This window comes from Fopius arisanus, unplaced genomic scaffold (assembly GCF_000806365.1).
Source record: "Fopius arisanus strain USDA-PBARC FA_bdor unplaced genomic scaffold, ASM80636v1 scaffold00068, whole genome shotgun sequence".
Taxonomy (NCBI): domain Eukaryota; kingdom Metazoa; phylum Arthropoda; class Insecta; order Hymenoptera; family Braconidae; genus Fopius; species Fopius arisanus.
The window spans coordinates 104,448-132,360 of NW_011887807.1; the positions used below are offsets into that span (position 1 = coordinate 104,448).

Sequence of the window (27,913 nt, forward strand, 5' to 3'; positions counted from 1 at the left end):
ATTATGCCGGGTCAGCATCGCTTCGCTCATGGAAAAAACGTGCCCACTATTAATAATCATATAAAGGATGAATCGCGATCTTCATTTGTATGGCTAGGTCCTCAGTTCATCTCGAAATGGTTTGAGATTACTCATCTGACTGCCTCAGGTCAACGTATCGTCGTTTGGTTGCTCGGCGCGGTCTCTGTAGTAATTTGTTCTCAGATTGTGGGATAAATTTCCTCGGAGCCGAAAAAAAACTGAAAAGGCTCTTCTTAATGGCGTTCAAATCCACTAGGCGCTCCTTACTTTGGAGGAAAGTGGGAAGCAACATTCAAATCGGTCAAGTTCTATCTCAAACGGACAATAAGAAAAGACTTACTCACATTCGAGGAACTAACCATTCAATGTTCTCATACACTTAAACCGCTCGCGGAGAATCCTGATGGCGTTGCAGCGCTCACTCCAGGATACTTTCTAATTAAAAACGCTCCGACAGCACTGCCTGACCCCACTCTGGAACACTTGAACATCTCACGTTTGACTCGTTGGCAGCTTATCCGGCAGAAGGCTCAGCTTCTGGAGTGAGTGGTCCACCAGCTATCTTCAGCATCTTCAGTCCATCTGAAAGCGGCCTCTCAATCGAGATATCGCTCTTCATCCTGGCAGAGATAGACAAGCTTGTGTGTCTGAGAGTTGATGGAGCAAATACCAACCTTGGGGGTTATCATTCAGTAACAAGAATACTTCGAAATGTCATTCCCAATCTTGTTGTTATGAAATGCTTATGCCACTCTCTACATCCCGTAGCTGAGGAAGCCCGCACACTTCTTAAAACTTTCTTAAAATATTTTTATTTCGATAGAATATTTCGATAGAAGAAATCTATAATAATAATTACTTAGCCGTTTTGGACTTCCAAGCTCAGAGATCCAAATAGAGATGCAAGTAATTAGAATTTGTCACAGAAAGACGTAAAAAAGAACAAATACGAAATTTAATTAACAATTTTTTCTATTATATTTAAAATGCAATGTATTTTCAACCTCCAATTTTTCGCTTTTTTAATATCTACTAACCTAATTGATCACCGATAGAGTCAGTTAAAAACGAATTGTAATATTTCCCGCAGGACGAGATAATCAATCACATGTTCGTTCCTATTTGTGAATGTTTTTTCTGATTAATTCATTGAGAAAATTTCCGTTTCAACTATGTAGGGACTTAAATTTCGACATTCATTTTCCACGTGTGTTTGATGAAGCGTTAATTTATTATACGAATCTTTCAGAAGATGAGGAGGCTGTTAGGCCTACAGGAACAATTCATTTATTTATTCCAATCAGAATTTCGTAATTTGTCATAAACCATTGAAATTTGCTTTGGCTCACTTTGCGTCGGTTTGATCATCTAATAAGGGTAGACTGAGAAGCTAACTAAGCTCAGGTCTGAATCAAAAAGCTATTCAAGAGAGCCTACAAGACAAAGGACATCTCCGATTGGATTATCTATACGGAGATACTGAAGAAGTAAAGAAATGCATTTTTGACTCAAAGAAGACAGCATGGGGGAAATTCTAAAAAGAAGTGGACAAATTCTTCCTTATAGCTAAAATGCGGAGAATCTTCACTTCTGGCAAACTCCGGAGTGCGGACGGCATCGAGCGACCCAATAGCCGTCTCGCCAAAGACCAGAAAGAGATTTTGGAGCACCTACCAATTGTATACTTCCCGCACTTCGCCTACGACAGCAGAAAGAACCCACATCCCTAACCGAAGCATGGACAGGTCGAGTATTACATTCAACGTAGTAGATGCCGCAAAAGTCGAATGGGCGATAATTACTTTTGACAGCTATAAAAGCCCGGGATATAATAACATCTCTCCAGCTATGCTACAGCATGGAGAAGAGGCACTGGTGACGGGCTCGTACACCTGTACAGGGCATGCATCGCAACACAGTCGCACCCGGCTGCAACGGGGAGAAGTTTGAGTCTTATACATCCCAAAGCCGAGTAAATGTAGCTACGCCAGCGACAAAGCGTCGAGGCCGATCAGTTTTATCTCCTTTCTGATAAAGACTTTGGAAAGACGAATGCATAGGCACCTGAGAGAGGGTGTCCTGAAGGTCAAACCGATTCTGCCCTCACGCCCCGCATACCAGTCCGAGAAGTCCACGGAAACTGCCCTACCTGAACTCATAGGAGACAATGAGCGGGTGTTCTTCAGAAACGAATCAGTACTGGCGACTCTTATAGATATCCAAGGTGCATTTGATAGTACATCCTTCGAGGTGATATGTGATGCAGCTAGGAATTTCGGGATCAATCACATGTACAACTGATTCATACTATGTTGCGGACAGGAATCGTTACCGCCAGTTCTGGCCCCTCTACATCTAGGACTATGCTATTACTCTGGATTATGGTAACAACTAGATTGACAGAGCAATTCGATCAGGTAAAAGTGAGTACCTATGCCGACACGAACGACATATTCATCGCTGTGGCAAACTGTTCGGGGAAACCTGGGGGCTCAATGTTCGAAAGGCGACGTGTGTCTATACAGCCTTGGAGATTCTGCAACTTAACTACGCTGCGATTGTCTGGTGGCCACCCCATTATCCCATTCTTCTATCACTGACCACCTGGGAAGATGGTAGCACGACTCCTTGACTGAAAGGACTCTTCTGGTATACGGACAAGGCCAAAACCCAGGATACCTCGATACTCAGGACACTGCAATAACCTTGAAGCAGATAGACAGGCGCGCGGTGGAGCCCTCTTGCCATCGATGAGTACGACACATCGTGTAGACATCACACCCCGCCTAATGAACGCGCACGTCCATAACTGGACACTCGATCAATTCAAGTTCATTTAAAGCAGCTATGAGGGTTTTAAGCATACCAAAATTATGCTCAAAGAATCCTCTGAAGCTGAGGGCAGAGCACTATCGCAGCTTGGCCGCACAACCCGAAGAGCAGTAGTCAGTGCAGTTACTGATTACTTACACACAGAGGAATATAAAGACTACGACTGACGATAGATGCCACGTGCCCACGATGCAAGATGGAAGCGTATCGACCCTTCCATACGATTACGCGCTGGAGAGTGCCAGATATAACACCTTCGGGTGACGTCACTATGCTCATGGTACATAAAGGAGATTATCTCCAATACTATCTGGGACTTCTCTGTCTCACTCTAATAAGTCAGCCCTGCCGTGAGGCCCGAGCACAAAGAACCTAGACTCACCGGTCGCATTGGCTTTGTAGAACATGTAACGTGACATTTTCGTCGTGGATACTAATGATACCTGCTAAAATTTAAAACTTGGGTGCCAGGTAATTTTTAGCTGGAATTACCAACCCGGAAAAACTAGTAACTCTAAAACTTGATTACCCTCGAGATTCGTGACATTGAAAATCATGCCACCAAATCCAAAAAATCTCCAATCCGAATGATTAATTACAACCGGAAACGTGTGAACCAAAAGGGTACGAGAAGGATAACCAGGTTTTAGGAGAAATGTGACGGGTCGCTCAATGTGCGAGGTACGTAGACAGGGGTGGATCGTAGACGGGAACAGGGTTATTGGAGAAATTGGGCAACAGGCAAGAAAACCAAATGAAAATAACTCGAAAATTGTCCTTACGTATTTCGCCATTGAAATGCGAAATCAAGTACAATAGAAAAAATTATTACTGACAAGAAATAATACGATGGCGCAATACATACGTACGAGGATTCCCGTATTAAGTTAATTACTCGAAAATGTAAATTCATCCCAATCGCAATCATCCCAAATGGGGGGAGGAGCGAGAGAGAGTACTACGCATCGTGGCTCTGCTCGCGTCAAGGACAATTCCACTGCCAAAATTCAACGCTCCTCTGAAACTCCATAACTCGAAATCCACGGGGCAGATTTCGGGAACCCCTAACCGATAATAGTTGAGAGACTAGACCTAATAACCCCTCAAAATTTGATGCTTAAGGAGGCGCCCTCAAACGCGTTAGACTAATTAATGTCCTCGTGGATTTTCGCTGCGTGACCCACACTTGTTGCGCGTTCCACTCACTGGGCACCTTGATGGCATCATGAGGGAGAACCACTAGCTTTTTGGCTGTTGAATATTCCCCAACACTGATTCCTCCCTCAATGTACCCGTGACACCTCATGACCTTCATCCTTTTATGCCACCAACCGCACTGGAGAAAAACCCACACCGATTTCATTCGGAAAACTCCCCAATATCCTCCCAAAAACCACCCAAACCTGGGGGAGACGACCGGCACCATTTCCGTGGCTCGGAACAATTTACCACCGCCAATTTAACATTGGAGAGGCGCCAAAAAGGGGAAAAGAAGTTCATTAAACCCGTGAACTCACGGTTAATCTCCTCGATGTTGTTTTCTTCGTTCTCTGGGCGCAAGGGACGTGCTGGTGGATCCTTCGCTCTTCTTTTTTTCTCACTCGTCACTCACGTGTGTATCCCTTCACGGTCAATGCGTAAGTGATTTCCCGAGGTCAGTGTCACGTGACACTGATCCCTCAAATCACGCCTACCAATCGATCGGTCGTCGATTGGTGGATCTGCCTGCCCTATTGCTGGTGGAGCTTTACGTGTGGGAATTAATTCAAATTTGAATTAATTCCCCATTCCTAAAATTAATTCCTCGCTTACTCTCTCGCTCTAGATTTTCTTGGGGATCGGGACGGGCATCCCCCATGCTCGTTTCAAATATAACATAACATAACATACGTACAATCACATTTAATTTTAAAGAAAGGGCATAGATAAGAAAGCTTATTTAATTAGACATCTTTACTGCTCTTACCAGGGTTTAATGGGACAGAATATCCAATGCAGGCACTCAAACTAGAATAAACTGACGTAGCAAGCAACTAGTAGATAATTACGTCGTGAAAAGCCAAGTCAGATTTGATCATGGTTATATGCCCATCTGAATTACCGCTGGTTAAAGAATTAAGAACTGCAAAAGGGGTTTGGAATCGAATATAGTCGGCGTGCTTAACCTGGTTCGGTTAAAAAACGAAATGTGTTTAAACGTATTGCGTTGCATCGTATGGGTGAAAGAAACGACGTGCAAAGTAATCTGATTAAATTTCTCACTGTGGTGGTAGAAGTTGATGTGTCCGCTGCATTTATCATAATTCGTGGGAAACATCTGGAGTAATGGAACTCTTATTGGGCAATGGAACAACTTAAAAAATTCCAAAAACATTTTATGAACTCCACAGATTATAAAAATTGATTGTTCGGCTTAGTATAGAATACCTCAAACTGAGAATGTGAACGAAAAATAGCGTATAACTCTGTAATCAAAAATTACTTCCCTCCCCTTTTCAAAATACTTTACTAGTTTTTACACGATAATCATAACAGTGAATAACTGGATTCTCTGTAAGGTTTACCTTGTGCCTACTTCTTTTGGAGGTGATGGTAACATCTCTAGGTAATTAAAAGGCCCAGTGTCCTCGAAACACCCGACATCTTCGTAGCATACTCTGGAGGCTTCTCTCTTTACTCTGCGTGAAGTCTTATGCAATTCCCATTGTTTCATGGACTCAACAACCGCCTTAAATATTTCAGCATCATTTTTCTCATCTAGAGTCTCGTCGAGAGCACTTGACCATCTTTCAGCAACAACAGGATCACCTTCAAGTAAACAATAGCAAAGAATAACTAGTGATGAATGCTGATGTAATGAAAATAATTAATATAGAGACCTCGATTTTCTGATCCTTCTTACTCAAGTTTGAGTGAGTATAAGAGCGATGGCATTTGTAGAGTATATTAGGTATGATCTATAATGGTGGTGGGGGAATGCAATGGCTAATATTGAAGAGATTCAAAGTCACAACTCTTGGGAAAATTGGTGGTTTCTCAGTTAAGTTGATGATATTAAAAATAAACTTTATGTCATAGGTGCTCGTAATCAGGGATTACGGGCCCAATGGAATAAAATAGCGTACGAAACACGAGCGTTATGGATGTTTTGACTCGTGGGATTATAAAACTCGCCTTCGGCTTGTGTTACAACCCTCCCATAAGCCAAGAAATTCATTCCGCACTTGTTGCGTATTCTATTGTAACTGTACAGTTCGTAGAATCATTGATCGTTCAAGAGATATCAATGAAATCCGTTATTCATAGATTCGTTCACATGCACTTGTTTTTTGAACGGTCGATTGGCGATAGGGGAGTTATAGTAATCAATTTCAAAATTTGAAATGAAATTGCGTTGTTTCAAGGTCTTCCCAACACTTCTTCTCTTTGACAGTCATATATGTATGTGTGCTGTGTGGAGATAGATTTTTGACGCGCACAATTAGTATTAGAATTAGGATAATTTTTACGCCACCGTGGGGAACCTATTCTTATATGCTACGAACAAAATAAATCTCTCACCAGATTGACCCCACCTAGCTCAAATAAGGATGACCGGAAGAAGACGTAATAACAAAATAATCACAATAACGTAATAACAAACGAAATCACAAAAAACGGAGCGTGAGTGACTAGCGGCCATAACGCGGATTTGGAAGGGGATCGCGTGCTAAGTTCCAGGACTGAAAAATTGAAGGGAGTAGAATAAGAAAAGAGACAATCAGATATCCTGGTAATAAAAAAAGAATAAAATTGAGGAAAAAGAGAAGAAAATCGAAAAGGCAAGAAGAAGTTATGGCCGTCATCAACAGTGAGTACCCTTTTTTCTATTCCCACCGCCTCAACAAGTACTTCCTGCCCACTGACTCCTCCGAACCGTGAACCTCTTATACTTTTTGTCAAATTCTCCAGGTTACTTCTGAGGGGATACCCAGTCTTGAAATCATGGTGTCACTTGAAGTGAAATCAATTTGAAATTAACAGAAGTCACTGAAATCAGGTGATTTCAATCGACGAAGTCGATTTTGAAGTGATTTCTGAAATCAATTGAAAGCACTGAAATACACGGAACGATTTGTTTAGTTAATTTTACGATTTTTGAATCGTAAAATTGCATGGGTAGAATTAGAACGGTGGACCATAATGAAGGATTTGGCCATTTTACTATTGTCAATCGTAATTTGAAAATAAAAAGAATAGCTCCAACTCACTTCCTTTGTTTTTTATTACATTAATGAAAAAAATTTCCAATTGTGTTGGAGGAAAAATGAAGTCGATTCCAAAGAATTGTGCCATCATAAAATATTAAAAATGCAAATTCCGTTCCAAAAAAACCTAAAAATGTCAGAAACATATGTGAGCATTCGCCGCGATAAAGACCAATTTCACATCGTGAAAATAATGAGTCGATAATGAAGGGAAACAATGAAACAAAAAACGCGAACATGGAGCCTTCTGTTTATTTCCTTATACCCGATTTGTAAACATCACTCGCTGCTTTGATATTTTGTGAGTTCACATCGTAAAAATGAAAATTTCGCATGTAAAAATCCAAGGGCGCTGCAACAGTTAATATCTTGGCTGTAAATATTTTTTCTCTCGTTTTCCGTAAAAAACAAAAATTGTCAATAAATTATCAATTCCGGTTAATTGAAAATTTAAGTTATTCTTTTCCTGAATAACTGATAAAAACATGGATTTATTTTACTTTCTTACTGCAACTTAATGAAATGAACATAGGATTCAATTTATTTTCGCTATCGGAAAAAATAAATCAAATTTGAAACGTAAAATTTGAGAAAGTAATTATATTCTCTCCTATTCCATTGACAAATTATTCAGATGCTAAAAACATTTTTAAAAAATATGTACATCGAAATTTTCATTTCAATTCGTGATGTTGGGATAGAGAAATGTATTAAAAAAAATCAAAGTCCCAATTTCCAAAAAAAAATAACGTATATTTCCCGGAATTCGCGATTTCGTCCGCGATTATGATTTTCACATCGTAATTTTTCTTATTAAAATCTTCCCGTGTAGCTTGTCGTTAGTAGAATCATATATCCCTTTGTCTTGAATATAGTTATAGTTTTATGTAGAAATCCTTTCTAAACGCTTAGCAGAACAAAACAAAATCTACCAATATTTTTTCGGAAATTGACTTATTCGCCTAAACCTCGCGAAATCGACGAGCCTTAGGCATTGCGTCAGAACCAAAAACTCGAGTGTGTTAATTAAGAGTTTAATTAGAATAATTGTCTCATTATTCTCTCGAATTATATTTGTTGTTATTTCGATTACATCTATTTAACTATAATCGTTGACTACCAAATTGAAATCAAATGAAGTCATTTGAAGTCATTGAATCGCGGAATCATTGATTCTGAAGTTTGAAGTCACTGAAATCACGCCCCCCTTGCAATCACCGTAATTATGACTGAATTCATCTGAAGTCGACTTCAAGATGAAGTCGTGGTGTCACTCAATTCGGGAGTAAGTAGCCCCTCGGTTCCTCGAGCTTACCGCTGTTTTTCTCATTTATATATCTTGCCGTGAACTTCATTCTCCAAAAGAGGGCGAACTCTTTTTTACAGCATTAGAATCATCCTGTTTTCCTTTTGTCGCGTGTATTGCAACTCGGCAAGCCTTACTTTTCTCCTCGAATCTGTAGTAAAAGGCCAGAAATATTCTTTCTAAAGACTTTTGTATGACATGAAATCTATCAGAGGAAATATCTTTGAATTGCATCAGTTTCTAATTATCCCAAGTCACTCATCCCCCCCCTTTTTCAGGCCCCCCTTGAACATACAGACTATTTTCCGCCAATAAATGAGACAAGGGAATTTTCGTGTCTTGTTAGGAACTATTGAATATTATTTTTTTCCAGTCAAGATTACAGTGCGTGTGGGCTTACGTGGGTGCGGATGCTGGCATGTGTGTGACCACAAATTTTCATTAACGATATCTTCTAAACTTAATGATGTTATTGAGATAATTGATATCGCAATGAATGGCTCTTCGTTTCATTCATAGCGAATTAGACATTGAAACTAAATAGTATACGAGCTCTCCACATTATCCAGAAAAAAACAAAAAGACGTCTTTGTTTTTATTTGCATCCCATTGTTTTTATTTTAATTTTATTGGATTATGGGATTGAAAATAAAGAACTCTTCAACTTGTATTTTCACTTACACCATTTATTCTTTAGGAATAATTTCTGACTCTCTTTTAGCGAAGACGTACGCTGACAAAAAAAATTATTTGTGCCAAGAATATTTTCTTCCCACCAGTAAATCTGGCGATCACTGTTTAAATGCTCCCGTAACACTTACTAATGCCAAATATATTTTCTTGTGATTAGTAAATATTCTTGGGTAAAGAAAATTTTTACTCAGTTACATTGATTAGGGATTATCAAGAAAGACTAAGTCACTGCACGACTACTTGGGCCTTATTTTAGGACCTTTGGGGCCATAAAATTACCACCCCCAAGAAGGGGTCTTTTCTTCTCCCTTCATCATTGCTGGTCGCAAAATTTTACTTCAAGAAAGGCAATAATAAACGTAAGTTTTTGTCCGCAAACTACAATATTCGGTATGGAGTTTTCCCCTTTTCTTATTTTCAGGCCGTATTGCAATAAAACCATAGAATGTCTTTCCAAAGACAAAAATATAAAAACTCAAAAAGAGAGTGAATTTTGTACTTGAGGAAATTCCCAAAAATTCTACAGGTTTTATGAATGATTTTTCTCAAATGGTTGACACGATGACGCTGATAGACGATACAATCGATAGGCCTTTATGCGACCTATAAAAAAGTTACTTGCAGATTTTTTTGTGATTTTTTTTACTGAATAGTTTCTTCGTCAATTTTGTTTGCACTTTTATGTGTATAATATACAGACTACTGAAAAACGAATAAGTCGGCAACGAACCTTCTACTAGTGGTATTGACATTCATACCTTTGTGTTTGTAAATTCAATCTGAAGTTTAAAAATAAATTTCTGCTAAATTCGGAAATTATAAACTCTACTCACTTATATTCACTTATATTTCGGTTAAAAATGTTGTATGACGAATATATGCTAGATATATAAGTGGGCACATATATGTCCATTAAGAATATCTACCTCAGGTATATTTCCGGCCAAAAGTTCTGTAAACGAGATAATATTCTAAATATAATTGTAGGTATATATTTCATTTCCGCACGGTTAATTGGACTCTTTCGATTTCGCTCGGTAAATTTCTTAATTTCAAGAAGTAAAGACTGAATGCGCACTACAACATGCAGGGAAACAAATATTAAATAAAAATGGCGTATCTTTGCTGTAATTCCGGAGTGAAAAGTGGATAGGGAAAATTTTGCGAAACTATTCCAAAATCTTCCCACAACTTTACCTAATTTTTGTTTCAATTTTCAGTGAAGAATTCCGATATCGTCAAGTTAATTTTCTTAGTCCCTTTTGTAATCGATAAGCGAACAAATGTTCCGTAGTTTATTGAATATTGTTCTCCGTGTACAAGCATGGTAGTCAAACTTCATATTCTAACGTTTTAGTCCATTCTACATAATTTCTGAGCAACACTAGAAAAGTATAAATCGATCAATGCTTCCATTCGGAAGCAAATGTACTTTTTCACGAGTATGAGGATTACGAGCCGACCCGAATGAATGAAGGAGGCGTGCCATTATACACGTAGGAAAGTATTTCTTTGCACGTGTACCCTACCAAATTCTATGATACTAATGGAAAAAGTGTACTTTTCTGCACTTGTACCATGGAAGAATATTTTTCTGAATTACTAAAGCAGCATATCTATGATAACCATTAACTTGTGTTTTCCTTCATCGTTGAACAATGAATTCTATCAGGTAATTACACTTATCCTATTCTAATAGATGCGGTAGTGAGTCTTCATATTATGTTTGACAGGAGTGGTATATTAGTTTGAAGAATAAAAAAGTATATAATTCATGAAAGAGTCATAATAGCTATTTCTTTCATATCCATTCACTTTAAACCTGTGGATGACACAGATAACGGTTGACCCATCAGGGTCACCGAACCCTGAGAACGAGACACACGCATGCACAGTGAAAACTCCCTTAGTGTCCACCTTTCCGAGTGTCCAATGGATCATCATATGCGGAGACTCGTTCCCCACTCTGACATTGCCTCCCCTGAGCATTCTCTTTTAATATTATCCGTTCTCTCTCTTATGCACGACAAATCTGCGCACGGATATTATTCAGCTGACAAACTGGTCCGAGAGAGGGTAACTCTTTGAGTGTCCTTCCAAGAATTCAGACCTCCGAATGAGGATACTAACGCAGTATTCACGGTATAAATTTATTTTTTGCTTCCGAAAGGAAGCTTTGTAATCATCAGATTTTCGAATTTGCTAATTTTGCTTGGATGTGATGTAAAATGATCTGAAACGTAAAAATACAATTTGAGCACCATGTGTGTATGTGTACATGGTGAACTTGGGGCACTCTTTTAGAAAATTAAAGAGATAAACGGCTAAAGTTATTCCGAGAAAGGATATTCGGAAATCGATTTCCGTGAATATCTCGAAAACTATGCGATCTTTCTCAATCTTCCACCTCTTAAAATGGTCGTCTCGATGTACTACATCTTCCTTCATTAAAATATGTGTATCCACTTAGATGAAGTTTTCGAGATATTCCAATTTTTCTTTTTTGCCAAAAAAATTTATTAGCGCAGGTAACGTCGCGAAAAATCGACCCATCCACTTGAAACTCAGCATGAAGTTCCCGCTTGGCAATGAGATATTTGGGATTGAAGAACGGCTAAATCCGATGACTAATTCATGAAATATTCAACTTCACTCGAAATTGATTTTCTTAAATACTCGAAAGCTATTAATCGATTTAAATGTTTCACCCGTCAAAATATTTATCTCGGTGTACTCTATCTCAATCAATCAAAATATTTCATCAGTTCTCGCTAAGTTTTCAAGATATTCCAACTTTACTGTTTTTTTTAAATAAAAATTGTTAGCACGGTAACGTTGCGAAGAATTCATTCATTAACTTGAAATTAGGCACCAAATGTCCTCTTGGCAATTAAATGTTTGGTATTGAAGAAGGCTGAGGCTTTTTTTTTTAACTTTTGTCCTCAATCTATGCTTTTTACTTTCCCAACCTTATTTTCAGTCCCAATGTTGATCGAAGACTTATTCCATAATCTTTTTACTCGCATGAAAAAATTTTGGGAAAAAACCCAACTAATGAAAAATTCGACATATTTTTTAACAAACTTTCTATTAAAGCTTTTTTCTTTACTGTTATATTAATAAGAAATTTTTCACTCTAAAAATTCTCAATCAATTCCAAGTCACATACCTCATCATAAGAAATTTTTTAAGAATCAGCAAAAAATAAGAGAAATCATACAAAGGTATAAGCACTTTCTCTAGCAGTTCAGAAGCATATCATCAATTCATTGATGGCGATGAAAGATTGAAAAAAATTACTCAAGGACTTGCTCACTGTCACATCCTCGCTGTCATATACTCCTACACTGAGAAAAAATTTTCTTTAGCCAAGAATATTTACTAATCACAAGAAAATATAATTGGCATTAGTAAGTCTTATGGGAATATTTATACAGTGATCGCCAGATTTACTGGTGGGAAGAAAATATTCTTGGCAAAAATAATTTTTTTCTCCGTGTAACCTTCTGCTTGTTTTTCTTCGTCTCTAATGTCGCATTTGTATCCAATCCAAACTGCTGCATTTTGTTTTTTCACTTCAATTTTGTATTACTCCAACGAGCTTATATATAGAATTGCATAAAAATACGTGAGAAGTCTCCAACATTTGGTTAGTGCCGGTTTCTTCTAATTACAAACATCACATCTTTTAATTACACATGTCAGGGATATTCGGTCCGCCCGCCGGATCAGAATTTTTTTTTTTTGAGCAACTAAGTCGTATATATTAACATGATTTCGTGGAATAGTGAATTTCAATATTACAAATAATTTTCAATCGTCTGAATCTTACTTGATGAAAACTTTTTTGGTCATTTACGCCTGAGAGAAAAGACATAGGGGAAATTTTCATTTTCACAGAAAATTGAAATCAAGATGTTTTGTATTCCCTATTTTTTCTATTCGCGAATTTTCATAAGAAATGCCTAGAAATGCCATGAAACGAGAAAAACTGAGGTATAAAATGTCTGTATGTGTGCAGTGTTGGGTTCGCAGGAATTAAGGTTTATGTATTGTTATAAGTAAATGCAATTCGACCCAGTACCCCCTACCATAGTATATTGTGCACTAACGGAGGAAAACCAGCCATTATAACCCGCGTATGTGTTACCGACCTGAAGCGAAGCGGAAAAATAATATTTTTCCATCACACCTACTCGGAAAGTTCGATTTTACTCCCCGCAAATGACGGAAAGAAAATGGCCTATTCTATCCCTCAGATTTCTGTTGTTTTTGAGTATCTTCGCGATAATATAAGCCACATTCATTTATAAAGAAAAATCGGACTTTTCCGTCAAGAGATGACGGAAAGAACAATGTACACCGAGAAAGGAAAACCGGATATTCAAACCCGCGTGTTTACCGCACTCTCGGCGTCGCCTCAGGTCGGTAATATACACACGGGTTAGAATGCCCTGTTTTCGTCCTTACACAATATACTATTTTACCACGAAAGATAAAATGAAGGATGAAATGCCTTATCCACTTATTCACTAATTTACTTTACTTCCTTGTTCAAAAGTATGCTATAGTAGACACTTAGCTGCTTTAAGATGCTAGGGCCTAGCACCTATTAGGCACATCTACATTGATTTGTAAACTTTTGGGATGATGCAATTAATTAAGAGAAAGATAAATGAGTTAAGCAATGAGATTTTAATAATCGTAAATCGCAAGAGAAGAGAAGAATGATAAAAATAATAGATAGTTACAAATAACTCCGCTCAATAGACATACTCATCCATTCATTCGTTTATACAATTTAATGGTTTATCTGATAAATCAGCTGTTGATCCGTCGGACAGAGCACTTCCAATCGTAAACGTTTCACAATAATGATGTGTAAATAAGTTTGATGATTTAATAATATGTCCGTACTCAGAACTCCACTTAGAATATTGGGACCGAGTAATTTCGTAACTCGTCTGCCACGTTTGGCAAGAGTGGAAGTTTATGTAATATACAAAATTGATCACTATGAAAGTAGGCGTAATTGTTATCAATACTAATCTTCATATACTCGAAACATTAATAAACACCGGGTAGAGATAGTTTGACTGATTCTGAAATAAGGTACCAAGCTATCCGAGTAGTTCACTCCTTTGCATGCTCCTGATCGATGCTAGGCCGAGGCTGATGTTTAATTTGGAAAAATGGAAGAATTCAAATTCGATCAATGCAAGGTGCTGATGGGAACTGTTGATTTAGCCAAGTTTTGAAACGTGAAATGTGGGCCGTTGCATTCCGTGGCTGAAGCCGTATTAAGAATTGTGAAATCGATGGGTTTTTTTTTATCGATTTTCAATCAACAACAAAATTAATTTCTTAATTAAAAAGAAAATTTCTTGCATAGAAAGTGTTAATTCTCAAATACAATCGCCTGGAAAGTTTTTGAGTTTTTGATAATATTTGAGATATTTGCAAAAAACTTTTGCGAAACAATCACTGATATTTCGAAAACTAGTTTGATATAGATCCAGTCCATATTAGGACCTATATAAACTGCTAAATTAAAAAATGTAAAAATCGAACGATGGCAATGCCTCCATTCGGAAGCAAAAAACGAAAAGTGAAAATATCTCGAAAAGTGTGTACCAACGGCTATATAGGTTTTGATTGATCTAGATAAAGACCATAAAGGTAAATCGGCCAACTTATTTGTAAGGTGAAACCTAATAGATTGACACAAAAAATCAAATATCTCCGGAAGTACTCGGCTAATTGAGCCCAGATGAATACGATTCATCCTAAGACGAGAATCTTGTCAAAATTGCAAATTTTTTAGATTTTGTTTTGCCCGCTTGTTGTTCAATATTCTAAAATTCAATTCTCCAAAAGTGGCGGAAGCGGAAGGTGGACGCACAGGCATTGTCGCCAAAGTTTTTTTTTCAATGAAAATGATAAAATCTCAAAATTGAACGATTGCAAAGCAATAAGGGCACGGTTAAATGGAAAAGTCAATAATTATTATGTAAATTGAAATTTTAATGGAGGATAATGACAACTATATGAGGATGTTGAAATCATTTAATGAAATTTTTATGTTGACAGGTGGAATGGTGAAAACTGCGTGTCTCATTTTCAGATTGATTATCCAACGACTGACTTGATGATTAAAATTATGTAAAAACCATTCGGAAGCTCATCCTCAATTTATTGATGGCAAAGAAAAAACTTGAAATATCATCCAATAAAACGTTCACAGTCAAATGCTTACAGTCATATGCTGGCTACCCTTGCTCGTTTTCTTTGAAATTGTTTTTGATTGATATAACTCAGAAAATAATTCAGATGGGAACTTCAAATTGTGTATGACTTTAGGTCTCATGAGAACAAAGGTGTGATTGAAACTTTGGAGATTGAAAGAGTAAAATCGTTCATTTGAATCACACTGTTCCCTACATCCCAAAAACGTAACCAGATGTAATGGAATATGTATACCTTTCAATTGAAAAGTTCAGAAATATTTGAATTTTCGTATTTTTTGGTCAAGTTGAATTTTTGCGCATTATAATGCGGTGAAAAATCGAGGCGAAGGACTGAATCAATGGCTACTCTATCAAATTTTCTTCTATATCAAATTTCCGGTCGATACCCTTAGGATTTTTCCAGATGGAACAATTTATGAAAAATTATTAGAGAAAAAAAATTAAGGCTTCTATCAAATTTACAAATTTCTATTAATTTCTCAACATTTTGTGTATAGTGTATGGAAAAAATATGTCCATATTAATTTTCTTATGGTTTATTCCTTTGGGTCAATTTTAATACGTTTTGAATGTGTGGGCAATCTTTTTCTTGGTCTATTTCCTCTGTCTATCATTTTGAAATGGCCATATGATATTAATATATAAATATAATTGATAAGCACGTGGGGTTTACATTAATAAAGTTTAATTATTAAGGTTGAGGCGTAATTAATATGTCAGGAGAAAGATAAAACAATAGAATGAATGAATATATGAATCAGAGGAGGGATATTTAAAAAAGACAAAAGACGAAGTAAAGTTAGCATAAGGTGAAATTAGCCACTCGTTACAATGTAATATAATATAAGGACGTCTTTGGGGTCGTCGTCAGCGTGTTAGTCCTACGATCACAGAGTTCGAGTAACGCAGGTTCGAGTCTTGATGATGAAAAATTTTTCATCATCAGAAAACGAACTGATAAGTTGTAGAGGTTAATTATAAGTTAGCTAGAGGAACGTGCGGCTAGGGAATAAGGCTGTAAAAGACCTACTAAAGTCCTAGTATCTGGGATCACCTAATTTGTATAATATGATAGGTTTCATACTGTATTATATATATTTTTTGTGTGGATATATGAATTTATTTCTTTTAATTTGAAAAATAATTAAAATGTAAAGAGAAAAGAAATATTATTGAAAAACTTGAAAGATTTCATGAGGTAAGCTATACAGCGAAAAACGGTTACGCTTTTCGTTACACTCGGATCTTTTGAAAAGGGAGCACTTGCTAATAGTTGCACATGTTACGGTTATGTTTAAGAATACTTATTGATAGATTTTTTGTATGAAAGCATACACTAATAAGTATCATTATTATCAAGTATCAGCATAGATTTGTGTATTTTTTAGTACAAATATTCACTATTTACGCACTTGATTGTACTGTAATGAGACTGAACGTAGACGGCATATTGAATTATTCTGATTTCCCTGCATGAATTGACTTGTAAATGTCCGCAATAAAACTGTCTGTGTTCGTTAATCTATAGGCCTACGGTAGCTGTGTAAAAAATGTGAGGTCGTCGAAACTTCTTTATTGCATCCTATATTGTTGAGGTTGCTATTCCCAAATCTGTCAATTAATTTAGGAAATGTATAGTTGATTCAGGCGGATGAATTTCGAAAAAAAATACATTGAAATGAAAAATAACAACATAACTGTGTTAAAGGAATTGTTGATCATTCACACCATTCGACAGCCATGGATGGGTCCTTTAGTGGACCAAGATATCATGATGGAACGGACAAACGCTATATTTTCATATCCCAATCCGATCGATAGTTTTCAATAAATCTCAGAAAAACAAGAAAAATAACACAATACCAGCAAAACATCCTTAAATGAGTTCAAAATTCAAATTAACTGCCTCAGACGACTGAACCAATGAGGAATAAGCGTGACAGACTTTCGAGATATCGATAGTCTCGATGTTTGTCCTTTTTAGAATAGAGAGATAGAAATCCTGGGGGAGGGTAAGGCTAGCCGGCTTGCCGCCACGTGATATAAATACAAGGAAGTGATCCTATAGGATGTTATAACATCTGAGAGAGAAAATCGGGGAAGTAGTCCTAAAACGAGTGCGACACTGGAGAAAATATCAATGATGGAATTCGCGAAATATTAATAATGAGAGGCTCACCGCTGAGGGGAAATAGTAATGGGACAGATACAACTCGTTGGGGCAGGGGAAAAAGAACAGGTGATGGCGGCCACACAATTTCTCTCGACTTTCCAAATTTCCACTTTTCTGCCTTCCTTCCTTCTGCGATCTTCTTTACTGGGTCCCTGGGCACAACTCTTCCCACAAAAAACACAGAATACATTTTCCCAAAACACTACACAAGTTCACCAAAGTCCCTCAGAAATGCTAACCACCATGGAGCAGCTGTAGCGTGGGTGGTGGCTGTCAATCACTCATCTTTCCTGAAAATCCAGCCCAATTTATGGCTATAATCGGGGGTTTCGGACGACGATTATTTTTCTTTGTTTAGTCCAGGGGGCCGCAGCAAGGATACTTTCCTTCTCCCTTCCTGATTCTTGGAATGGTCACATGGGGTTCGCTTGTCGTGGCTGCTGGGCGAGTATTCTAGGACGAAGGGATAGGGCTGGTGAGAAGATACCATGGGGAGATAGGTTGCCCAACGGTGACCAAAAATGAAGCTACCTACAGCTATTTAGGTTATTGATAACTTTATATTGATTTACATAGGCAGTAGGAGGGGAGCAATAAATTTTCCCTCGTCACAACATTTACCATTAATTTTTTCTTAAAATTATCATGAGTACTGTCATGAATTTTTTTATATACCAATTTAATGTGCATATTTTATAATTTCATATGAGTATAAGAGTTTACCCATAAAAAATGTTGCTATACTTATGGTAAATGACTTTAGTTATATATAAAATTTTCATAACCGTAACCGTCTCGTAACAGTCAGAGAAGGCAGAGGATGCACTACAGACCCCTCGTGCTACATTCCCATGTTTTGCGTCGTTCTACGTTTAATAATGGACGAGCATTAATAGTGTTTCTTCGAATCATTATGCACTACTTACATGTTAAAGACATTCTCAGGTTTATTCCATCATTCTTATATGTTCCTCCGATAACGTATTTTCAACAGTGAACACATGGTAGACATGGAACAATGCATCAACAGGAAGTTCTGGTACATTTGGTACGACAATTGGGACGTAATTCATCTATTCCTGGATAGAGGTATGAATCTCCTTCAATATTAAGTATTCGTTTTGGTGATAAAGTAATTGAACCAGCTCAAGACTTATTGTCTCCTCTCTCAAAAATTTTTTTTCAATATCAAAATTAAACTGAACTTTAAAATTAAAAATTGAAATCATATTCTATTCTGAGTAGAGAGAAACTTCTATCAATAAATAATGCATTTATTCCAAAGATGACAATAATTGATTCTCTTTAAAAAAAAAAGGATGTAATATTTTTTTTATAAAATGAAAATCCAATTCCTCACACCAAGTCTAGCTCAGTGAATTTACTCACATGTTTTCTTTTCTAAAATTCAAAAAAATTCAATCTAAAAACTATTTCACTTGATTCGAGAGGTATTAATTTTTTTTTCTCTCAGTACAAGACTTTATATTCTTGGATTTTTTTGAGTATGAGCTTTTTCATACAGGTAATGACGGACACCTCAAAAAACGTTTTTTTTCTCAATGTACGTGAACGAAATGGGTAGCTGTGATCGTTTAGGAAAATTGCGATCATAAACGAAGAATCGTATACTATCGTACGAGCGGGTACATATTCGAATATGGGTCAAGTCGAATACGGGCAAGTAAAGTATTCGCAAGTATGATTCGCAAAGGAGGGGCCATATGCGCGTCCGACTCAAAGCATGTGTCCTTGTTCAACGTATTCCAATGGGAATTGTACGCGGAAACATGTAGCCGAGTAACGGTCCGGGCTTTTATACTAATTGTTTTGATAAAATTTGATTTTTTGTCAGATCTAATTAACCCGCATGTCCGCGTGTTCGCGTAATATCCGTTCTTCCAGTACAAAATTCGGTAAAAATGTAAGTATATTCGGTAAATGTATAGTACACCAACCTCCACAAAATTTCTTTCACTATGTAGATTACACTTTTTCCAATTTATCTTACTTCAAGTCACCTTATTGTTTATCATGAGAGCTTGTGTAGTTGTACGATACTAGTCTTCTCTTTTCCCCTCTTGAAGGTATAAATTTCTGATTCAATTCATAAATTAATAATATTTCTATTAAATTTTAAATGCATATGATATTAAATCGAAATCATAACAGCATTTGTTGTTACTCTGGGTTCGTGGCGGTGATGCAGCAGCTGGTATTAGCTTCACAAAGTCAAGATCTCGGTCAAGAAATTTGACTTATAGTCAAGGTATTCAGAAAATTCCTTTATATTTCCGTTTCTGGAAGGATGGTTTACGCTTCTATGGCTGTACAACCGAGAAGTCGGCACACGAAATGTACATTAATTAATATATATTAATAGACATAAACATATACTCCCGCAAAAAATGCAATATATCGGTTAAATATATGTGTTCGCCTATATTATACATATATTCGACATCTGGCATCTATTCAATATACAGGGTGTCCCTTTTGGGATGATACGGGCAATTAACTTTCAAACGAAACCAGCGATTGAACAAATTTTCAAATGAAAGCTGTAGGGTTCGGAGGGGGACACTTGATGCACGATGCGATTTGTTCATATGAAATTGAGTTTTCCAACGGTGAAACTGAACTTCCTTTCGCCCAATGGCACTTGATTTTTTCATCCCTATGCCATGGTTGACTAGTTTCCTATCCTTATTTAAGAACAAAAAACAGATAAAATATCGAAAAAGTATTTAGCATATGTGTGGGTGCGTGTGTATGTGTCAGACTTTCTTAACATTACCCAGGATGCACGGCATGGAAGTGCAGTCTGTTTTGCATCCCTTGCGCAAAAAAATAACTAATAAAATTGTGCACATTTGGAATTTTCGCAAACACTCCGGTAAATGTCTGCTCTCTGTAGTCTCGAAAGGCACGATTATTAGCGACGAGTCGATTATTTATTAATTCGTCTATGTCCCTATCGTTCCAATATTGTGTAATCCGTCCATTTCTCGCCCGGACCGATCCATGTTTTATACACAATTGTACGTAAACACGATAAAAATACACACACGTACACCACACTTATAAATTTACTCGCAAAGCACTTCGGACACTAATTGAAATGATTAAAAACACATTTATTAAAGAAAGGATTACAATATCGGAACGATGATAAAACACGTCTAACATCAGAAAATGGTAAATCCTATCGCCAAAAGGTGATACACCAAAATTAACGTATCGAGAGTAAGATTTCGGCTAACTTCATGCGTAAGACTTTTCATGCGTAATCCTATTTCTCATTGGCCATTGTGAATAACACTCATTTCTCATTGGTCAATTGGCTATATCATGATCAACAGAGGGGAATAAAATGGCGCGCAGAGCGTGCGTTTGGTCCCGTAGTATATTATGCAACCAGTGCGTGATGGATTTTTTGGCTCGTGGGAGGGTTACTACTTCATGTCATTGGGCCCGCAATCCGCAATTCTAGCGAGCGCAGTAAGGTTAGAATCGCGCGATTACCGTCACCTATATATAAAAGAATGAATGCTTAAAGGAAAACAAAAGGGGACCGCTAACTTCAGAGGTTAAAGAGAGAGAAAGAACAGGGCTTTAAATGAGTAGAGAAAAGATTGTAATTCGCAGCAATATGAACAAAGCACATGGTGCGGCAAGTATCATTTAAATTTAACATTTAAATGTTGCCAGGTCAGGGTTATTCTCCCAGATGTAAGGATATTCTGAATCACTAAGAAGAAAACTGGGGATAAACAATTTTTGAAGATTTTTAATTTTTTAGCATTTTTGAAGGATTTTTCCAGATCGCAATGATTTTTTATTCCAAAATATGCTCAAGACGATCCAAAAAGAAGAAACACGAAAAATTTCAGAACTTATGAACCAATCATGCTCTGTATATATAATAAATATAGTTCTGAAATGGTGAATGATGTTCGAAATATGTCATACTAAGAAAGAGTGCTCAAGAAGTATATTTGGCTCATGCTACACGACTAGATTTGAATCTAATATGTTTTTTTAACACTTTATAGAGTTCCTTTTCTTTCATTCCCGTTCGGTAGTCCAGCTATTCAAATTCATTGGGAGATAAGGAGTCCATCATAATGAGATCTTTATTGCCCAACTTCATGTAAATTATTCCTGAATCAAAGCGTCTTAGTACCGAGGCGGTCGATTCAAATTTGCAATACTCATCGGCAAGGGTGCAGCAAATATATAAAATCGCCTCGACCATCGTTGTAGACAAACAATTTTGTAGCTTATCCGTGATAATATTAACTATTGAGAATGCACGTTTAACTGCAGCATTCGAAAATAGTACACGGAGAAAAATATTCGAGAAAAATTACAGAACATTTCACGTAATCCGCCAGCGAGAAATTCCTCTTGCTACCTAATCCAAATCCTATCCAACGACTCTTTTGACGTCACAAAGATGTGGAACGCTATACAAATTTCCCGTCTACTATGTAGAGAAAAAATGAAATCTGCGATGGAATAATAAGTTTGTGGATTAAGCAATAGACAGCATCATTGAGATCTTTGAAAAGTTTCGCAAGGTCAACTGAAGATTGAAATAGTCCTTCAACTGATGATGCTTTTCAATGTTATACTGAGAAATTTGAGATAGATCTGGTTCTCGAGCATTGAGTACATTCCATGGAGCTGCAGAGCTGTATAACATCGCTCGTTATTTGATTGGGCGATATTGAAATGGAATTGATCTGCATACTGTATTCGCCTCTTCGTACTCGCAGAAAACCAAGAATGAGTTCCGCGGGCTATCCAGTCGAGGGTCTCAGCTGCGAAATGTAGATAGTGGCATAAGCATTTCATAACAAGATGATTGGGAGTGACATTTCGAAGTACTGTTGTTACTTATCAATGAGCCCCAACTTTAGTATTTGCTCCATCGACTCTCAGACCCAGAGGCTTGTTCTGATCGGCCCTTTTTTCATTTCAGTCATTCGATGAAATGTTGTCACAACTTTTTTTTATACCTGACTGAAGTAATGGATCATAATACATAAAAGTTTTTTGGTATCGATCGTGTTGGATTCATCGATGGTAACAGAAACGAATAAATTTCTCACATCAGTGAGGAGATCTTTTAAAATGCATGGTGATAATACGTTTTTGATCAGTGCTGCGCACTTCGTTCGACATTCAATGACCATAGAGAGATGATCGACAGTTTGTGGAACAGTGTGCTGCTACATAAGTGGCCATTTTTCTCTTTTGAGAAAGAGTAATCTGTGCCAAATTCTCTATTTATGACGCGGTTTGATGAGGTGATCATTTTTGACGCACTGCTTATGCTTGGACGTGTCTGCGTGAGCCATCAAGCTCTTTTTGTCAGCAACAGAGTGGTCTTGCAGAATGCGTCAACAGCTTTCCTTGAATCCCCATTATGTGAAGGTTTTAACCAGCCTATATTGTTTCAAATGAATTCGTTGTTTAATTATAATTGTTATGCAGTACAGTTTGTAATAATTACAAGCATCCTTGCGTATAGCAATTTGGTGCTCAATTTTAAATTATAATTATACTGTTACTAAGCTTTAAAAGGGGGTCTCGTTCCCAGTGACCTGCATATTTTGGCACGTATATTTCTTGATTCAAGTCTTTTGGTATTTCCTCAATATCAATAGGAGAATCGTCGCTAGATTAAATAAATAACGATCAAAATCGTATATGAAAATATTTCGTGAATTACTGTGAATCATCTACTACACACCTGATTGGACGTTACAACCTAACGGACGCTCTAAGGTTATTCTGAACGTGTCTCTGAGAAGGATGACTATCTTTTGGAAGAGCTTGGATATTGACTCTTTTTTGGGAGCTTTTCACTTGACACTTCAATTGCGTCTTTATCTAATTAATAAACCGCTCCAATTATTCAATACCCGTGTCTTTTTTATTCTTTGTTGGATATAACAATATATTTAGGGTTTTTTACGTTAAAATTAAATATCTTAAGGGTCAACTTATATAGTTCATCTGGACACTCTTCAAGGGAGGAAGAAAATCTCTTGGATTAGAAATTTTTTAGCCATAAGTCTTGAAATTAGTCTCTTAAGTATCCGTAGAACAATCTATCTCTTGATTGCAATCTATCTCTTGAAAGATTGAAATTCAAAATACAAATCGAAACGTTTTTTTTTCGCGCAATTTTTTCCAAGTTTTTTGGATGATTTGGAACTTAGGAAATTTCGAAAATGTAAATCTCAGTGTGCCATTCAAATTCTCGAATGTCCTATCGAGATAGATGTTAGAACATCCAATCGGTCATTGAACAACAAAGAGTGGAGAATTTTTCATGGTCCAAGCTTTCACTATATAAAATTTAAATTTATTTACATAACTTAAATTATATTTACAGAAATAAAATTATGTTTACATCATTATTAACATGAGAAAACGTGTGGAGCTGGGGTTCAATGAAAAGGTGTTTTCCTTGAGAAAAAATTGTATAAGAAACAATTTTGATATTTGAGAATAAGCTGCGGATATTTTTAACTAGCTGAAAGTAGTCATGACATGTTTCTTCCAATGCAAAGGAGAAAAATTTTAGAAAAACGTAGAGCGGGTGACACGTGCTCCCATGAATAAATTGCAGATCACAATTATAAGAATTATAATTATAAGAACGCATTCTTATTTTTATTAATATGTATGAATAAATACTCCCTTCTGTCCAATTCATTCACATTTCATCATTGATACAGGCAGCCATAAATTCTCGAAAACGTGACCGTTCCGTAAACGTGGCCCGACGTGTTGTTTCGTAAAAAATTACGGAACTTACTTCAACTTTTACTTCAGGTGGATGTAATTTTTCCTTGACATTACAGAAAAATAGAGTCACGTAAAAATGACACTTCCCCTCATGTTTACAGTATAATCACGAAATTGGTAGTGATTTTCATCGCGGTGTAATGAATTAGGTCACTTCGTTAGAACATTCATCATCAACATCAAAATTTAGTTTTCATCCATCAATTTACAAAGATAATACATCGGGGAAAGAACATCACATTACTTACTGTTGCGAGGGAAATATATACAACTAATTTCAGAATGCAACGAAAGCGATTGTATCAATACATAATATCTCCTCCACTGTATTGCCGCGGTAGTAAATTTGATGTTAGATTTTTCAAACTAAGAATACTGGGTGTCCATTCCAAGAAAGATTTTTATAAAACACCATACAAACAAATAAAAACACAAGTGACCTTCTTATGCCCATAATTTACGCGATTGGATATGTAATAAATTAGATTTTTGCAATTTTATTATCAGTTTTATTTTACTTCATACACGACCAGTAATGTTATGTTTATTCTAATCAATGTGCCAACTAGCGGTAAGTAATAAAATTCAACTCAAATTTTGAGTTTAAAACGGGAGTTTGGTATTTTTTCAATTTTTTAAAATGAATGTACAAATATTAAGATTATCCTGTGAAAATTTGATGTCGATTACAATAAATATAACGGGAATTGAGGAGTGGCAAAAATGGATACCTCTCGAGTCATGGCAGAAGATTTCGAAAAACATTGAATGGAGGATTTTTTGCTTGTTTTAAAAATCATTGACACTTTCAAACTTTCAATTTTTCTTACACTTGGCTTTTTCGGAGTCGGTACCCACTGTAGCGTTAAATCTACAGCACCAATCCTCTTGAAAATTGCCTCACTTTTTACATGAAAAATATGAAAAAAGTAATCATGTCGATTTTTTTAAATATTTCAACGTATGCTAAAATAGCGAAAATTTCAATGAATTCAGTATTACAAAAAAGGGAAAAATCAAACAAATGGAAACTCAATGTCATTGCCTCCAAAAAATTTTTAAATGAAAAAATGATTTTTGTTTCTTCATTTTAGATGATCCCGTGATGATGAATTATGAGGGACACCGGAATTCAGCTTTTTTTTAGATATCTACGAAGAATCGTTGTGAAAATTTCAAGGAGTATTCTTAATATTTATTAGATGTGCTGTTAACAAAAAATATGGAAAATATGGCGTTTTTGTTGCGAATCAACCGGACTCACCATTTAAATATCGAGTGAATACGCATTTACAGGTTATTAATTCCCATTGGCAATATTACCACTCCATCGATGGCAAAGAATTAATGAAGGAATGAGCAGTTTCTACGTAAAGATTTCGAGCTCATCAGAGAAATAAAAATATCAATACCAAAGAAATTACGGCCCACGTATACTATATCGAACAATTTTTAGTGTGAAACATATCATGTTAGTGTTAAATATTTATAAATTTGGGTTTGATACTATGTTGCGGAAACCGCTTCCGTGGTTATAAAAAAAATAATTATAAAAGTGGTCGATCGCGATATTGATCCCAACAGATCCGAAAAGTTTAGAAGAAAAATTCAAAAATACGCAGTTTACCAGCCACTATAATGGAGAAAAAAATATATTTTACAGTCAATAACAGTATAAAATGGAAATAAACTGCCACATGTTACTTTTCCGTAAATTTATCAGATTCCTTAGAATCAAAATCTCGATCTGCCCTCCTTCCATAATGTATCAACTTTCTTATCGCAATTTTTCAATAAGATATTCTCCACTATTTTTTAATAACAATTTATTAAAAATTCGCACATAGATCAGATGTCTCATCATCAATAAAAAATCAATCGATTTTTTAAGTGACGTTTACCGTTTTATTATTATCGACTTGGACATGATCTTGAAGTATGTATAAATAAAAAGCAACGGGCATTGCTTTCACTACTCAGTATATATCCTTGGAGGTCGAAGAAGAACCGTTCACTAAAGTCCGCCCATTTGCTCTCATTCTCAGGGATCAGCAATAACCCATATAATATATGATCTTATTTTTAAAAAATGAAAAAGTGTCCTATTTCTTAGAATATTTTGGGAGGGAGAGAAAGACAGAAGATCATAATTCATAGGAAACGGCCGATGGAAAAGTCAACTGATTAATGTGTATGACCACTGTGGCTGGACGTGCTAACTAGTGAAGATTAAAACATTCGATACAATTGCACATCATTTATATTACTTGATGCATACAGTAAATTTTTGAAAAACGTCATTCCGAATGACATATTCAGCATTGGGCTTTTTTGTGGAGAATTTATTCTTTCTAGAACCGATATTTTCCAATGCAAAATCAAGCCTTCAAAGGAGCTACCTTCTTATGCATTTTCCTTCTGGGATCAGTCATAACAAACAGCTGTTCTTTTAATAATTTTCCCCGAATCAACCTGACAAACCGATAAAAGAAAAAATAAACAGATTACGTACCGAGAAAATTGATCCAACAAATCGTGAAAATAATCAAAAAAACGTTGACGTTCATCGCACAATGAAACACCTCGTAATCTCACTGATTAACCATTAATATCGATTCATCGTTAACTCAAATCTCCACTGCAATCTCTCTCAAATATGATAATCAATAATGACAATCCTACATCAATCCATTAATAAAGTCTCAAGTCTATCACTAGTTTATCACTCTATAAAGATTTGAAATTTGAAATACTATCTTTTAAAAAATATATCCACACTAATTTTGATAACAATCCTATTATTCCATTATCAGTATTGTGTTTAGGGATGCAGATCCCTGTTCACAATTTTATATAAATGAAATTTTATTCAATGTGACGTTATGATGAAAGTACTGAGCATTGTTCATGATACATCTTCATCTATTGGCAGTAGTATTTAATAGATACGATCTATATTGTTTATTTAATTCTTGCATACACTGGCACTGGCACTGGACACATTAACTTGTCTTTTAATCCTACCGAGCTGAAGAGAGAGTTGCGAGTAATGAAAAAGCCTGGAACGTAAGTGCTGCCTCGTGGCCTACTATAACAGAACTGACTCCCACCGCAACTCCTCAACGTGACTTTACCTGTAGCTCTTACCTTCGCCTGATGGTGTCTATCTTGGTGAACGGTGCATCAGTGTGATTTCTATAGAATCAAACACCGGATGTTTCCTCAAGCATCTAGTATTACTGGAACACAATGTACATAGGAAGAGCATTAACTAATTCCGGAATGAATAAGATTAGATTAGATGTAATATTCCAATTTCAGTAGACTTTCGGTCTTGACTCTATAATGCATAAATGAATAATGCAACGAATAACAGTAAATTGTAGTTGTAGTTTTCCAAAGTAAGAAGAGTTATCGAAGTTGCAATGATCTGTGTCGTAAAAATGATTATTTTATACATTATGCCATGTTTCTTAAATCCATAAATATTCATGAAAAATTTATCGATTTCGAAAATCGTGACTCATTTTATGACATTTTCTTTTGAAATTTCGATTTTTAATTATAT

At 36.3% G+C, this 27,913-nt stretch overlaps 1 protein-coding gene across 1 annotated transcript in view; it reads right to left on the reverse strand.

Annotated features, from left to right (window-relative positions):
• The window catches only part of LOC105269355 (uncharacterized), a 58,225-nt gene extending 30,798 nt beyond the window's left edge, over positions 1-27,427 (reverse strand). The window contains exons 1-2 of the mRNA XM_011309509.1: positions 26,858-27,427; positions 5,418-5,661 (exon numbers count right to left, since the gene is read on the reverse strand). Coding sequence (XP_011307811.1) covers positions 5,418-5,661; positions 26,858-26,912 — 299 coding nt within the window. The 5' untranslated portion in view covers positions 26,913-27,427. The remainder of the gene's footprint in view (positions 1-5,417; positions 5,662-26,857) is intronic.
• Between the last annotated feature and the right edge of the window lie 486 nt (positions 27,428-27,913).